The 13904-nt window shown below is 41.7% G+C and overlaps 1 protein-coding gene across 1 annotated transcript in view; it reads left to right on the top strand.

Moving 5' to 3' along the window:
* LOC142197863 (solute carrier family 12 member 9-like) overlaps positions 1-13904 on the top strand; it is a 212154-nt gene that overhangs the window by 115058 nt on the left and 83192 nt on the right. The window contains exon 7 of the mRNA XM_075268511.1: positions 3799-3956. Coding sequence (XP_075124612.1) covers positions 3799-3956 — 158 coding nt within the window. The remainder of the gene's footprint in view (positions 1-3798; positions 3957-13904) is intronic.

Genomic DNA, 13904 nt, shown 5'->3' with positions numbered 1-13904 from the left:
CACACTGGGTTGGTAGTACCATACAAAATTGATTGGTAACACATGAAAAGGTAAGGTTCTTGGAGGGGGAATGAGCTTTGTATTTTTTATTGAGATTATTAAAAGTTATGTTTTAGCGTATTTGTACTTCAGGAGTACCTTTTCATGTGTTTCCTAGAATAGTTGCTCAGATGGATCAGCTGTGTAATATATGCAGTTATCGTCCCCTAGTGGTGGCTGCATGCAACCACAATGATGTACTGTAAAGTAGGGCCTTTTCCGGGGGACTTTAACCCTTAAAGGCATTCTATCATTTTGAAAACTAAGTTTTAACTAATCATATACTCGCATAGCCTTTAGAAAGGCTATTCCACACATACCTTTAGTTTGTTGATCCTCTCAGCCATTTTTGAATTAGCCCGCTTTTATTCATATGCTAACTAGCCAGCAATGAGCACCGGAAGTTCAGTCAGCACTGTCTACTGTTTGTGTGAGAGCAGGGAGGCTGCTGCTGCTGATGACTCATCAGCCTCCCTGCTCTCATCTCCCCCTCTGAGTACACACAATAGACAGTGCTCACTGAACTCCCAGTGCTTGTTGTGAGCTAATTAGCATGTGAATAGAATGGGATAATTGAAAAACAACTGAGAGGGATAACAAATGAAAGGTATGTGTGGAATAGCCTTTCTAAAGGCTATGCAAATATGTGCTTAGTTCAAAATGAGTTTTCCCAATGATAGAATCCCTTTAAGTACTATCATGGTGCCTATCATACACGTATCATTATGATAGACACCATGATGGTACTTAAGGGTTAATACCGAAGGCCTATGCATAGGATTAGCCATTCATTGAGTAGGCCAGGTCCCAGCAAGTCTGCAGATCAACTGAGCTTGTTTTTTTTCCATATTCCATTATATCTGTTTCAACGTGAAATTGGTGCTGTATTAAAACAGAACCAACAAATAACATATACTACACAGACACAAAATAATGAAAATAGCATCATTATCAGCATCAATACATCAAGGATTGTAAAAGAAACTTATTGGATAAAAGTCACATACAATAGTCGAATGAGAGTATAAGGCTGGTCTTACACGACCATAGTTTAAGACCGCAAATGGTCTGCAATTGAGGGTTTTCAATTGTGGACCATTTGCGGATACATTATATTCAATTCGGCCTCTTACACCACCGGATACCGTATTTTTCGGACTATAAGACGCACTTTTTTTCCCCAAAATTTTTGGGGAAAAGAAGGGTGCATCTTATAGTCTGAATGTGCCTGGCCTGGCACCCGCCGTAATAGAGAGACAGATGCCGGCAAGTGATAGACGCCGGGGCCTGAGACATCGCTGCGCTCCTATGCCCTGCATGAAGCCAGCAGCGGGAGGAGTGATGCTGCTATTCCGCTCCTCCGTCCCCCCGCCGCTGGCTTCAGGCAGGGCAGAGGAGCGATGTCTCAGGCCCCGGCGTCTATCCCTCCCCGGCATCCGCCTCTCTATTACAGCGGATGCCGGGTCTGCAGTCTGTCAGCGGCCTCTTCTCCCCCGGGGCCGGTCCCCACCGGCCCCGTACCTGTAGAGTTGCAGGCCGGCTCCTGCGCGGCGATATCGCAGGAGCCGACCTGTTCGGGTGACAGCCGGAAGCCTAATGAGGCTCCCCGGCCTGTCACGGCTATATTAGTATTGCGGCTGGTCTCTATGACCAGCCGTAATACTAATAGACAGAATGTCCCATAGACGGCAATACACTTGTATTGCCGTCTATGGGACTTGCGATCAAGTGACCGCAGGTTCAAGCCCCCGGGGGGGGAATAAAATAGTAAAAAAAAAAAAAAAAAAAAACCTTTAAAAATATATAATAAAAATATGAAAAATAAAAGTTCTAAATCACCTCCTGTTCCTAGAATATATATATAAAAGTAGAAAATCATATGTCATAAACCACCGAGTTTTTTTTTTCAATACAAGGTGATCTAAGCAATAGATATTCCCCAAAATGGTATAACTAAAAAGTACTTCTGGCCCCGCAAAAAAACCCACTCTATGCATCCCCGTACAGCTGCAGGGTCACCTGTAAATGTGGCCTTGCAGCTGTTGCAAAACTACAACTCCCATATATTAAATATTTTACCATTTTTTGCTTCAAATTTTTTTTCCCCTATTTTCCTCCTCTAAAACCTAGGTGCGTCTTATAGTCCGAAAAATTTTATCTGTGGTGTGCCAGGCTGCACCCGAGGTCCACACTTTATAGAACATGTCCGTAATGGCTGTAATTCACAGCACTGCACGGACTCGCTCATAGTGCGGCAGTTTACGGGCATCTGCGGAGTTTATGTTGATGATCAGCAACTAGTGTTGCTGATCAGCAACTTGCGGGCCGTAAAAGCATTACGATCGTGTAAGACCAGCCTAAGACTATATAGCAGTTGATTAAAGTGCTAGATAGAATTCAAATAGCACCTTATATAATGTAGTGTTACCATAGAAATAAAAACATATTAACCATTGGTATATCATGTCAACATCTTAGGGGGCTTGCATTCCGATGTCATGGAGCAGGATAGGACCTGTTCTCTAATGATCAGAATGAAACAGAGTATTTGCACATATGGCTTGCAAGCCTCTGTCATGTGGCTGGAGGCTTTCTTCTAGATCGGAGCATCTGTGGCACATGTAACAGAAAGTTCATACATTTTTCTGTAGTGCAAGGAATAGACCTTAACTATGATTGTATGGCTGCCTCCTCCTGTAGTGTAAGATGTCATGTGATAAATCTGGTATGCATTCTGTAATGACTAGTAGGCTGTCCAGCTCCATGCTTCATGCTGCCCAGTATGTGCAACCACAAGTTAGGAAGACATGGCTCCTTATTTCTCACCAAATCACATTACCATACTACTCTATAATCTTCTCCAGATTATTATTATTATTATTATTATTATTATTATTATTATTATTATTATTATTATTATTATTATTATTATTATTATTATTATTATATAGATAATAGGTGAGGACTGGAGCCATACGTATGTTTAAAGGGAATGGTAAAATGGTAAAATTAACACAATTGGGTTACTAATATATTTCTATTAGAAGTTCTGTGTTGTTTCTAACATCAAACTTATGACTTCTTAGCCAATCCTTTTATCTTAACTGCATGCTTCTCTGGTCCTGAAAATGGCTGGTGATGGAGAGGCATATGATTCATCACTTCCCATTGAAACACTATACCGATGCTATCTTCCTGCACGTAATTAATGTTCACAAGAGATACCGATAGTACTTTCCTCTGCGCTTGCACAGCTCCTAAATTTGCAGGAAGCTAGTGTAGGCATAGTGTGTTTCCATGTGAGTTACTTGACTCACATTTGGCTTTGACATAATCTGTTGCATGTCAGTAGAGATTGTTGATAAAGAAACCACCAGCAAATAATGTGCATGGAGCCTATTATTTAGAATAGAACACATGCACAGCGAATGTGTTGAATGTGGCTCATGACTGACTCTCCATTCCAAATGTGTCTCTCTGGGTATGAAAGGTTAGAGACCATTGCTGTAGGGAATACTGTAACCATATAATTCATGATGTTATGCTTTAAACAGGAATATAGTAAAGATATGATTTTTATATAATGTGCTTGTAGTGGTAATAATTTGTATTACTCTGTGTTGTATAGATTGTGTATATCCACCTTTGTATATGCTGTCAGTTTGTAGTAAGGAAATTGTATGATGTAAATGTCACTTCCTAGTATATGGATAGAATGCTCTAATAGTAAATGTATTTAGCAGCGTCTTTCTTTTGCAGGACTCTGTTGCAGAATGATTACAGTTTCCTAAGAGATATTAATGTTTGGCCTCCTCTTGTCACTATTGGAATTTGCTGCTCGACCCTTTCAGCTTCCATGAGTAACTTGATCGGAGCCTCCCGTATTCTATATGCCCTGGCAAAGGATGAGCTATTTGGTAAGTATCTATATGCAGGACCACGACTAGATACAATATTCAGTGTCACTGTTAGTATTCATGTTATAAAAACAATGCTTGATATCTTAAATGTACAAAACTCCTAGTCATAGCCCATTTGGCCTAAATGCCTTTTGGTTGAAATTTCATTATATTGTAATACCTTTTATCAGCCTGCAGCTGGTGGTATGTGCTTTACTACCATTCATTTGTCATCCCACTTCCATAGGTAGTATTAGCAAGCAGCTCCTGATATTTAATAAAACACATTCATCTGTCCTATCCATCTTTTGTCTTATTTCTCCATACTAATTAAGTGACTTTATTACCTTGGTTTGTCTTAGAGGGGAAGATGGTAAAACAGGAAAAGCTTTATTCATTGTTGTTTCCTATTGCAGTATTGGATAATATCCAGTTTTGTTTGTAGGAGAACTCAACATTTCACCGTTAAAATGTCTATAAAAATGAGTTACATTGTCAATATTTTCCTGATTAATCCTATACTAGTTCTCAGCGTTGTTCTACTGTTCAGCTCACCATTTATACCTAAGTCTTCTGCATAGTTTTTGACATCACTGCTTGGCTTGTGTGCACTCTTTCAATATACATGTAACAGGGATTCTGTCAGTAGATTATTACTTACCAAACAGCCCCTAGCATGTGTTAGGGATACTATAAACATGTGGACATGTGTCCCTTCAAAGCAACTTGAATTTCAGAGAAAAGAAAATTTATTGTGGTATACCGATGTGGTGGCTAGTTCCAAGGGTCCAACCCCTTCCTGCCCCCCAAAAATCTTGACGGCTAAGCTTTTCCAGGCCCTCCTCTTTGCTGTGATAGAGCTAGATTTTATGATGTCTTAGTTTATGCGAGCATACTCTGCTTTAAGAAGCACTTTAAGAATTTATTTTACCTAACTAGTTAACCGTAGGATAACATTAAAGAATAATTAACATGAAGGATCCTATGTATGTCTTGTTTTGTTTTTGGGTGTCCCACACAGGAGTACAACTTTAAAAATGCAAATTACTCTGCAAGGCATACATGTATCATCATGCGACAAGGTTCAAAATATTCCTTATTTAATAAAGAATTGATTCTGTGTCATAAAGAGGCAGGCATTATAGCTGGCGACGCTACGGTGGCCCTGAGTGGCGAAAGCAAGCATGCAGTATACCGTACCACAAAGAGTGTTCATTGTGAAGATCTACTGGGTCACCAGGTCATCAAAACAGTGTCACAGGGAATATTTGGAGAAACTAACTTCAAAATCATCACAAAATTGGTCAAAAAGTTGGAGGCGAGGGGAAGCCTAGTTGATCAGCATTCTGGAGGACGACCTCAGATGTCGAATGAGGCTGTGCAAGATGTTAAAACGATTGCCTGATGTAACTCCCCAGATTTTTTTTTTTGTGGGGATATTTAAAGGGCAAGGTTTATGCAAGCAAACCCATCGAACAACTGAAAGCGTGAAATTGCTGCCATCAACAGTGACATGTTGCAGAGGACATTCTCAAATATGGAGCGTTGCGTTTCCTTGTGCGCAAACGTTGGGGAAGGACATTTTCAGCACATTTCAGTCTAAAGACATCACCCTTCTTGAGTTGCTGTTTTCAGCCAAGGAGCTTGAAATAGCTATTTTATCTTTACCAACTGGTAAGAGCCCCGGCCCGGATACTTTCACAGCCTGGACTTTGGAATCTGAACTGACGCCACTCTTGCTGAAATCCTACAACTCTATTTCACTTGATACTCCCTTGCTCCCATCCTTCTTACATGTACACATCACGTTATCCCTAAAGAGGGTAAGCATCACCTGCTTTGCACTAGTTACAGGCCGATTTCCTTGATCAAGACTGATGCGAAGCTCTATGCCAAATTGATAGCCAAGCGATTGAGTCAACACATGGAGAATCTTATACATCTTGATCAGGTGGGATTAATGCCTCACAGGAAGGCTAGAGGTAATACGCTAAAGGCCTTATCCGCAATCCATCATGTTCAGCACTCTACCACTCCTATGATGCTGCTTTTTCTGGACGCAGAGAAGGCCTTTGATAGAGTGGACTGGAAGTTCCTGGAGGCCACCCTTACTCGGATAGGTCTTGACCCCACTATGCTCACCCGTATTCGCTCTCTTTACAACTCCCCACGCACGCAAATATGGGTTAATGGTACACTCTCTTCCCCTCTCATTAGTCATAACGGTACCCAGCAGGGCTGTCCCTTATCCCCAATGCTATATGCATTGGTGATGGAACACTTACTAGTGGCAATTAGGGATAACCCAGATATCCAGGGTCTAAAATCTCAAATGATGTCCTGCTTTTTGTCACCCAGCAACAGTCCCTTCTCTGAATAAGTAGAAACACTAATGTGGAGAAGACAAGACAACACGGAAGAGGAGTCAGCAAGCCAAGGGTCAAAGCCAGACAGACAAAGCAGTACCAAATTGCAATTCATAAGAGTAGCCACAAGAAAACCCAAAGATTGGAAGTCAGAAAGTAAAACAAGTAAGAGCAAGTAGAAAGCTTACAAGGACAAAGTCATAATAGCCAGCAAACCTGTGTGAACTGATGACCTGTTCATAGGAAGTGCAAAACCCGCCGCACGCTTGATTTGCAGATAGGCTATCAATCACACAGGTAAGTCTAACATTAACTATTAGAGGAGCAGAGGGAAACCAAGGGGAAGGAGATGGGTCTGGTGGAAAATCAAATACAGAGATGAGGAGTAGTGCAGTGTTCAGACAGAGCAACAAGAACCAAAAGCAAGTAATCCTAACTGAACACACCTCCTGTGGAGAGACTTGAACAGGCAGAGATGTTATATATGTGCTCCCCTATGTTAAGCACCAGGTACTTGGATCTTGCTGACTGTATGGTTCTGTGCAGAAGCTCTTCTGAAATGATGGCCTATGACCCCAATCTTGAGCAACCAGGACTTTGCTGTTGCATTTCACTCCTTTTTCCTCTTTCACATTGGTCAACCCACACTTAGATTCCATCAGGTTATATGGGCCTCCTCTCCCACTCTGAGTTGCTTGCCATGACCCCAGATCATGACTCTATTGCCTCTCACTGGCAGTATGCCTAGCTTTTCCTTTTTTATACTACTCTTAAGACGACACATAATCTTCATAGGGCATTGTTGCCTTTTGAACTAGTGCCCCAACTCATACTCTCTCACTTACCTTTGGCATGCTCATGGAGAATTCCGCCAACTGTCTACCAGCCTTCATGGGTAGTTGGGAAAGGGAACTGTGGGCCTCATTCTTGCCAGACACGTATTGTTCGGCTTTCCAGGCATGACATAAGTTCTCTATATCTTGTAAAGCACAGGAAACAAACTATAAGGCTTGATTCACATATGTGCATGGGTTTCCTTTCTGGGGGTCTGCTTGAGGAGCTTGAGGGGGCTTGTATACAGTGTTGGAGTCACTTGTGTATCAGTGGTTAAAGTCCAGAAGGTGATATCCAGGATTTCAAGGTGAATTGAAAAAGTCTTGAAAAATTAGGGTCAACACTATAAATATTGAATCTTTGTATAAATTTATTGATGTATATGTTTGTGTTGATGTATATGTCAATAAAACTCTAAAAACTACTTATAATTGTACTTCAGTATGCCATAGATCAAAACCAACATCTAACTTTGGCTAAGGTTCCATGTAGCGTGCCGCAATCAAAAAACACAGCGAAAATGTATCGCGGTTTTTCCCACAGCGCTTTTCACAGAAAGTTGCCAGAATGCCATCCACTTAGTAGGAACTATAAAACGCTGTGATCAAACTGTGGCCCTTACACCATGTGGGGCTCGGCCTTATAGATCTAAAATTACTGAAGGAGCAAACTTTGTGAAAACCAAAATTCGTGTCAGTCTGAAAACTTGTGGCGTCAACTTCAGACAAAAGTAATGCATTGTTTAGGTTTTTTTTTTGTGGGACAACGATCCACAGAAAAATGTGTGAATCCACATGTAGAAGATCAGTGGGTCTGTATAGCATTTATTAAAACATGGACAGCACTGAATGAAGTCTCTCATCTCTGGCAGTAGAATAGTGTGTTTTACTGTCCACAAATATTCATCTGCAATTCACAAAAATCATGTCAGTATGTCATCTGCAAACATGGGTCCGCATAAAGACCCCCTTCACTTGTCTGTGCCACAAATGTGGACAGAAATAGGACATAAATAGAAAAAGAAAAAGTTTTTCAGCTCACCGTATCCAGATACAAAATGGAATGTGAACCAAGGTACACGGAACACTGACTGGACACGAGGAAGGGGCATAATGCCCTGAAATTAGTAGCTTGTTTTTTATATGACCTGACACACGTTTTTTTCACCCAGTTCCTATGTAACTTTCTTTTACCTATTTGAATAAAAGTAACATTTTATACATACCCTTCATCTGTGGATCCTCATTGATGCTGGATTTTACTTCCCTTGTTCCAGAAATAGGACATGCTTCATAATTTGGATATGGCCTGAGCACATGGCCACAAAAACGGCTGTCATGTGTATAGGTCCATAGAAATGCATGTGTTTGTACTTTGATTCACATATGTGCATCTGATCAAAAGTGGGGTTGTGCGCAGAAGGCCTTAGTTAGTACATGTAAGTAAAGCAAAGAATTTTCAACATTTTATGTTGATTTGAACTAAAAAAATGTTAATATGTTGTGGAAAGGAGAAGTTTTCCTTTAAGAAAAATTTTGCATATTTTTGTAATAACAATTTGGCCACCTAAAAATTAGAAGCTTTTGTGTTTTAGTTGAGGGGCTTTCTTAGCCAAAAGTTCCTATTACGCAAGTGAAAATGAGTTCTTCTCCCTTTTATGAGGAAGATTGGTAATAACACAGCAATGCGTTTCAGCTTCTTCAGACCTCTTGTTCTGATTAGAGTACCCTCACAAAGATTACCTCCAAGAGGTCTTGCTTTGGAGATTTGAGCTTTATTCTTATTCAGCTGCTGAGGAAAAATTATTCAGATTAGCACTATGCTCTCGGGTATACCCAAAAATGAAATATATTTGTGATATTTCTTTTTTTATTGTATGTGTGAAATATTTCCTAAGGTTTATCATTCTCCTTTTTGTCAGGCAAGCATAAAATGCAGAAATTGTTTCCTTAATAGTTTTCATTGTGTCACTGGATGTCAGACTAACCAGAATTGAGAAGTATTGAACTTCATTACTATACTTCTAGTATTATACTTGCGTACATTGTAGGACTAAACCTTAAACGATTGGGAAATCTTATTTGGTATATACTTGAAGTGATACCCCTAGACTAAAGCCCCACGGGACGTTCCGTGGCAAAAAAAGGGCTGTGGGAAAAACCGTGGCGGCAACACATCGCGGTTCTTCCCACAGTGCTTTTAGACAAAAAGTTTGCAGAGGCTGCTCTATGGGGACCCGAGCCAACTTCAGACTCTGTGTTCTGTATTATACAGGTCGTGGGATGCAGCCCCATACAGCTGGTGCACTGTCAAAATAAATCATATCCAATCTTTCAATCTCCTAAAATGTTGAACAGAATAACACTGGGTTCACACCAGCGTCCGGCACTCCGTATTCGGTTTCCATCTTCTGCCGGCAGAAGACGGAAACCTGTCATGCCGAGTCCGGCTGTGAGCACCGGTGAGCGTTTTGAGCTCTTCGCGGCGAAAACGTTTTTTAAAATCGGACACAGAGTACTGCAGGTTTCCGTCTCCTGCCCTGTTTTGTGCAGGAAACGGAAACCTGCAGAACGGAGTACTGGGCACAGATGTGAATGAGCCCTAAGTTACTTATTTGGTCGAATTTCTGGACTACAGCCAAGAAGGAAATATAAGGTGGGTGCTCCTCCTTCGTGCCTTATTATTAAATTGTGACTACCTCTCTGCCTGTCTAAAACCCCCAATCTTTGTGAGAGGAAATAGTTTAAGACCGGGGCCCCATGTAACATAAATACCGAAATTTGGATGCAGTGTTTTACAGTATCCGGAAAGTGGATAGAATTCGGGCTAATCCCATCCACACATTGTAGAAAATATCTACAACTATCTACAATTTCAAAAACTGTCGCATTTTTGTAAATTCCAACATGTCAGTTGTATCTATGTGAATGCTGGTGATTTCTATATAGGTAAAATAGAAGCAGAAAGTCCGTAGAAGAAAACTCTGTGGACATTCTGTGAAAATCACTGCGGAGAAAACATGATGCCATCGCTACATGGGGCCTTAGCCTAAGAGTGCTGTTGGAGTCCTATAAAAACATAACCAGCCTCAGAAAAGTGTAAAAGATAGAGGGAAAAAAATGAATATCCCTCCTACAGGTTAATACAGGTGCTGCAGCCACACCCCTGTGCACCAAAGAGCTCTCTTGTATATAGATTGAGGGTAGGTTCACACAGGGTTTTTTGGTCCGGAACCTGTGAGGCAGAGGCCGCCTTAGGTTCCGAACCAAAAAGCAGGTGACTGCACTGCACCGGCATCCAGTCGCGTCCTCCACTCTGGATTAGGCCCAATGAGTGGGCCTAGTCGGGAGTGTCTTCAGGCCGAATCGCGAGGCGAATCGGCCTGAAGAATGAGAATCTTGCTTCTTTTTCCGAAAGTCGGAACAAACAGCTCCCGGAAAAAAGACCTGACCGGCTCCCATTGAAATGAAGTCTTTTTGGTCAGTATTTTGAGGCGGATACGGCCTAAAAATCCTGACCAAAAAACCCAGTGTGAACTTGCCCTAAGGCTGAGTGCACACAGGGTTTTTTCGTCTGGAAACTGAAGTGGGGGCCGCCTCAGTTTCCTGTCCAAAAAAATGTTAGCCGTGACTGGATGCCGGTGTGGTGCAGTGCAGTCACGCACTATGCTGCATATTATGCCCAATGAATCGGAAGGGAGTTTCTTCAGGTGAATGAGCGTGTCCGTTCTTTTTTCTGGGAGCCAGAACAAATGGCTCCCAGAAAAAAGACCTGACCGGCTGCCAGATTTTGGAAAACATCATGTCAGTTATGCCTACGTAAACACTAGTGGTTTCCCTATAGCTATAATTGAGGCAGTAAATCCACAAAGAGAAGCCCTGCAAACTTTCTGTGAAAGGGCTGTGAGAAAACCTCTGTGTTGCTGCCGAGGGTTTTTCCCCAGCGCTTTTTTGCTGTGGGACGCTACATGCAGCCTTAGCCTAAGCCCGCTTGCAGATGCCTGAACATTTTTATTGGTCTGTACACATGACTGTCAATTACACTGTCACGTGTGCAGGCTGACAGTCCGGGCCGCAAAATATGGAACAGGTCCTATTCCTGTCCAATTTTGCGGCCCTCCGTGGCTCCTATTCATTAAATGAAAGGGGCTGCGGAAACACGGACGATGAATGGGCGGCACACTTGCAACATCCGTGTGTCACCCACACACTGCCCGTGCCTGTTCATTAATGGCAGCCTGTTAGCACACAGTTGTGCCCAGCAGTGTGATCGGCCAGTCATGGGTCTAGATGTCTAACATCATATAGTATTCTAAATTACTATGATAAATCAGTATGGAGCAGGAAAGCTACCATGTGTCTACTGCTGTGGTCTGATTTATTTAGCACATGTGTTTTTTTTCCAAGCTTCCTTCTCTTTCCTGACACTTATAATTAAACTTTTTCTCCTTATCTGTTCTTCCATTTGAATTAATTTCTCTCATCCTCTCCAAGTGCAGCTCACTCATCCTGCTGGACGTCCTTGTCAAGTCCTCTCTATCCTTGGCAGAGGCTCCTAGCTATCACTTGAGCGATAGGAATATCAATGCTTTCTTTGGCTGGGTTTCTGAAGGCAGCCCTGTGCAGCGGTGTCCGTCTTCTGTCCGTCTTTCTGACGGCCTTTCACTGAAATCCTGTCTTGACTGTCTGCGATAATGAGAAAAAGAGAAGGGGTGCATTAGTGATAAGACTCTCATTCTTTGTATAGCTTTGCGGCCAGGGGTGAAAATTTATCACTTGCTGTTGTTCGCAGCTGCTGTGAAACTTTCTTCTGTCGGTTTTAGTACCCTCGAGAATATTTTATCATGGTAATTCACTTGTTACCCACTTTGTATGGACCTGTTCAGAAAGGAGCAACACAGCAACAGTTATCTCATTCCTAGTAAGAAAAAAAATTATATTGAAGTACATATATAATCCCCGGCTTACTCATATGATGCACAGCTGTTCAGCAAGTCTTCTTCAGAATTCATTTATTTTCAATATCCAGATTTCCTTTGCCTACTTGGTCAGAAGAGGCATTGTATTATCTAATTTTTGCTATAATTCAGCAATAATTTAGACTGAAAGCCATAATGGTGCACCATGTTGATATCTGTGCTGCCGCAACTAGTTCTTTTTAGCAGCCAGATACAAATCCTTAAGACAAATATCACTCCAGGGTCCTCTATATTTGGTTAAAAAAAAAACCTGATGTTCATCTCAGCGACACAACTGGGATGCTGTTTTACATGATGAGGATGCTACATATTAATGCACGTTCCAGTAAAATAAGTGCTTAAAATACATATGTATTAAGCAACAACCCATTCCGAGTCCTAGGAGAACAGCATCAGGCAGAAGACAGACGTGCAGATTGCAAATTCCTGCAACCGGGGATGGAGGATTCCTGTTTGATCGGGTCATTAACTCTGCTGATTTTGTTTCTTTATTTCTAGGGAAATATGACTTGAAAAGTATAATACAATGGTTTTGCACATTATACTGTCATTTAGGTTAAAAAGCACGGATATAAAAACCAGACGAGCAGAACATTGAATCAGGTCTGTGAATGGTTGCAGAAGTTGGCCTTAGGTAATTTATAGGGGAGGTAATAAAATTCCCGGCGCTATTTTTTTTTTTTTTTTAAAGTGCGTGTCACCTGTTCAGCAAGAACTCCCAAACTACAATAAAAGATGCATCCAAAGACAAGACTCTGATAGTATGTGCATAATGAAGTGCAGTCACTCCAGGTTGTGCATCAATATATTATCTGTATACTTTTACTAGCTAAAAAAAATTGACGGATATTATCAAAACACATTTGTCAGAATAACTTTAGAAGATATTGCATAGATTTCAAGGAACTTAAATCAAAGTGGGAGAGCCACACAGTAAAATCAAAATAGGCTTTGAAATAAATAGGGATTGTTCTCGATTATAGAGGTTTTCTTTGTACAGCGGATACGCTTGGTATTGAATGGGACTGAGCTGCAGTTAGGCCATGTAAACAATGAATGTGATGCCACATGACTTGTGAGGGGGCTTTCACACGAAGTAACGCGGCACTGATTCTGGCATGATAACTCGCGTAAGAATCAACGCTGATAAAAAAGCCTCCCATTGATTTCAATGTGTTACGCGCATTAAACGAAACCCATTGAAGTCAATGGCAGTCTTTTTATCAGCACTGATTCTTATTCCAGTTATCGTACCAGAATCAGCGCCGCGTTACTCCGTGTGAATGCCCCCTGAAGTGGAGGCTGTGTTCTGGGTGCGCTGCTTCTGTTTTAAACACTTGATCCGCAGGAGTCACAGGTGTCAGACACCCACAGATCTTCACTTAATGATCTATCTTAGGGTAAGTTCAGAGGCCGCCTCAGATTCTGGACCAAAATCTGGGTAGCTGCGACTGAAAGCCGGTGCACTGCACCGGCATCCAGTCGCGCACTCTGTTCTGGATTAGGCCCAATGAATGGGCCTAGTCCGGAGGAGGGAGTGTCTTCAGGCCGAATCGCGAGGCAAAACGGCCTGAAGAATGAGCATCTCTCTGCTTTTTCCAGGAGCCAGAAAAAAATGACTCCCGGAAAAAAGACCTGAGCGGCTCCCATTGATTTCAATGGGAGCTGTCTTTTTGGTCAGGATTTTGAGGCGGATACGGCCTCAAAATCCTGACTAAAAAACCCCATCTGAACTTACCCTTAAAGAGTTTGTCCAGCAAAAACTGTTTTTGTTTTGTTTTTTTCTTG

Source organism: Leptodactylus fuscus, chromosome 3 (assembly GCF_031893055.1).
Source record: "Leptodactylus fuscus isolate aLepFus1 chromosome 3, aLepFus1.hap2, whole genome shotgun sequence".
Taxonomy (NCBI): domain Eukaryota; kingdom Metazoa; phylum Chordata; class Amphibia; order Anura; family Leptodactylidae; genus Leptodactylus; species Leptodactylus fuscus.
The sequence above is the reverse complement of the archived record's forward strand: the minus strand, read 5'-3'. Positions and strand labels throughout refer to the sequence as shown.